Below are 2,642 nucleotides of genomic sequence, written 5' to 3'. Positions count from 1 at the left end.
ATGCTGCCGTTATCTGAGTTGATGTAAACATAAGAGGAGACAGAAACGTCCTGCACCTTAGAGTCCAGGATAGAGTAAGAGATCTTAGCGTTTTCACCAAAATCCAGGTCAGATGCTGATACTGAGAACAGTATAGAACCTGGTACTCCGTTCTCTTTTAAATACACATTATATGAGGGCTGAGTGAATACAGGTGGATTGTCATTCACATCAGTGACACTGACAGGTACAATTTTGCTACTAGACAGTGGAGGAGAGCCCGAATCAGTGGCTGTTATTTCAACATTATACTCGGAGAACCTTTCTCTGTCTAACGGACCGCTTGTAACCAGTGCGTAATTATTTGAGAAAGAAGGTTTTAAAGTAAAGGGGGAACCTTTGGGAAGCTGTAACGTCACTTTCCCATTATTACCGGAGTCAAGGTCACGGACACTGAGTAATGCCACCACTGTCCCACTGCGAGAGTCTTCAGGCACAGAAGTTGATTTTGAAGTGAGAACAATTTCTGGGGCGTTATCATTAACGTCTAAAACATCCACCTGCACACTGCAGCGGCCTTCCATTTTAGGCAGCCCTTTATCTTTTGCACTAATGTCTATGCGATATGAGGTTTGAGTTTCATAATTTAATTGTTGTTTCAAATATATATCTCCAGTGACAGGGTCTATATGAAATAATGCCAACACCGATGGAGGTGTGTGCACTCCAAGTGAGTACTCAATTTCTCCGTTTGGACCCTCATCTGTGTCTGTTGCTTTTGTTGCAATTACAAAGGAGCCGTTTGCGCTGTTTTCTTTAATGGCAATTTTATAAAAGCTATTTTCGAACGATGGGACATTATCATTAAAATCAAGGACCGTTATAGTTATTTTTGAAGTTCCTGTCTTTACAGGATTGCCTCCGTCCATAGCAGTAAGGATTAAATTGTGAATTGCCTTTTTCTCGCGATCCAATGATTTATTTAAAACTAATTCTGGTATTTTTCTTCCATTTTCAATTTCTTTTATTTTTAAAGTAAAGCAATCGTCTTTGCTTAGTGTGTATGTCCTTAGTCCGTTATTTCCAACATCGGGATCTTCTGCCATCTCTAAAGGAAAACGTGCACCTACAACAGTGGATTCAGCAATTTCTATGACATGGTCGCTTTTGAGAAAACTGGGAGCGTTATCATTTATGTCTCTTATTTCCACTTCTATGCGGTGTAGCTGTAGCGGGTTCTCTATAACGACCTGCAGAGGTAGAACACAGCTGGCGCTTTGTGCGCATAAAGCCTCTCTGTCTATTCTGTCATTCACCACCAGCTCGCCCTTCCCCGCATCCACACTGAAATACTGCTTACCAGCCTCAGAGGCGACATGGAGCTTACGGTCAAAAATATCTGATAGTCCCAAACCCAGATCTTTGGCTAAATTTCCAACCAGAGAGCCTCGTTCCAACTCCTCCGGGATGCTGTAACGAGTCTGTCCGTCTATTGTAATCCATAAGAGTAAGAAATAATGCCACCAAAGAGCCTGCCATCTCCAGTCTCGGTATCCCATTCTCTTTGTCATCCCCGGTCCGTTACAGTGCAGCGTTATTTCCCATCAAAATATTGTTTAGAATCAAGAGATGAACGTAGAAATCCATCACTGACGAACTTGCTGTATGCCAAAGATATCCATATTTATACATCATGAGATGTAAATTTAAGGTATAATATTTAATCCGACTGTTTACACGCACCCTCCTCTCTTCTCGGGCTCGAAGCAGTGTACTGGCTACAGTGGTGAGGATGGATGGGGGAGGGAGTAGATCTCTTTGTACAACTCGCTGTGCTATTGGTGCAGAACAGCGACTACACCTCCAATGAAATCAGACAGACGTGTACCACAGCCAACAGTGCAATTCAGAAATATTGGAAATGGCACAAAAATGTGATTGCCAATGAGTAAAATATAAAATACAAAACTTTTTTACTAACAATAAATATATTTTTCATCTTTATGTTAATGGATGCCATGATGACAATTCTTGCAATTTTATCGAGACTGCAATTTCTAATTAGATTAACATGAATTTCCTAAGTTGTCTAAAAATGACATTTAAACTGTAATTATCAAAACTAAATGACACTTTCAACACATGAGGAGATTTAGTGTTTAGGTCACAATATGACTCTTATGCTTTACTGAAAAGTGATGTCCTTGCCTCTTTTTCATTGGTGTTTTAAACAATTATGTAGTAAGATATCAGGCGCTGTGATTTACCCCACATCAGAAAAGTAAGTAGATATAACTCAGCATACATGCAGCATACAATATGACAGTCGTGATGCTAAAATATGTCAGAATCCTACACACGGGCTTCCATCTTCACAGTAAGTTACCGCTGCATTTTCTCAGTCGTATTTGTTTTGATGCTTAGCCAGCTGTTTCTTAAAATATGTGTGTACTACAGAAATATTGTTCTGATGCACGTGTGAAGAAATACATGGCTATGACTCAACATGTCAGTGAACGGCGTTTCGTTCTGTTATACAATGCAGCCTAAAAATAATCACAAAATACAAACGCTTTATTTATGCACCTTATGAATTCAAATGCTTTTAAGGTAAAAAGGCAACACAACATGCCGAAATGAAAATAATCTTAGTGAGTTATACA

At 39.6% G+C, this 2,642-nt stretch overlaps 2 protein-coding genes across 2 annotated transcripts in view; both read right to left on the bottom strand.

Moving 5' to 3' along the window:
- The window catches only part of LOC103374838 (protocadherin gamma-C5-like), a 2,790-nt gene extending 991 nt beyond the window's left edge, over positions 1–1,799 (bottom strand). The window contains exon 1 of the mRNA XM_008304989.1: positions 8–1,799. Within this exon, the coding sequence (XP_008303211.1) occupies positions 8–1,550 (1,543 nt within the window). The 5' untranslated portion in view covers positions 1,551–1,799. The remainder of the gene's footprint in view (positions 1–7) is intronic.
- LOC103374837 (protocadherin gamma-C4-like) overlaps positions 1,626–2,642 on the bottom strand; it is a 6,359-nt gene continuing 5,342 nt past the window's right edge. The window contains exon 2 of the mRNA XM_008304988.1: positions 1,626–1,640. Within this exon, the coding sequence (XP_008303210.1) occupies positions 1,626–1,640 (15 nt within the window). The remainder of the gene's footprint in view (positions 1,641–2,642) is intronic.

This window comes from Stegastes partitus, unplaced genomic scaffold (assembly GCF_000690725.1).
Source record: "Stegastes partitus isolate 25-593 unplaced genomic scaffold, Stegastes_partitus-1.0.2 Scaffold2371, whole genome shotgun sequence".
Classification (NCBI taxonomy): domain Eukaryota; kingdom Metazoa; phylum Chordata; class Actinopteri; family Pomacentridae; genus Stegastes; species Stegastes partitus.
Note: the sequence above shows the minus strand (reverse complement) of the source record. Positions and strands in the feature narration are given on the sequence as shown.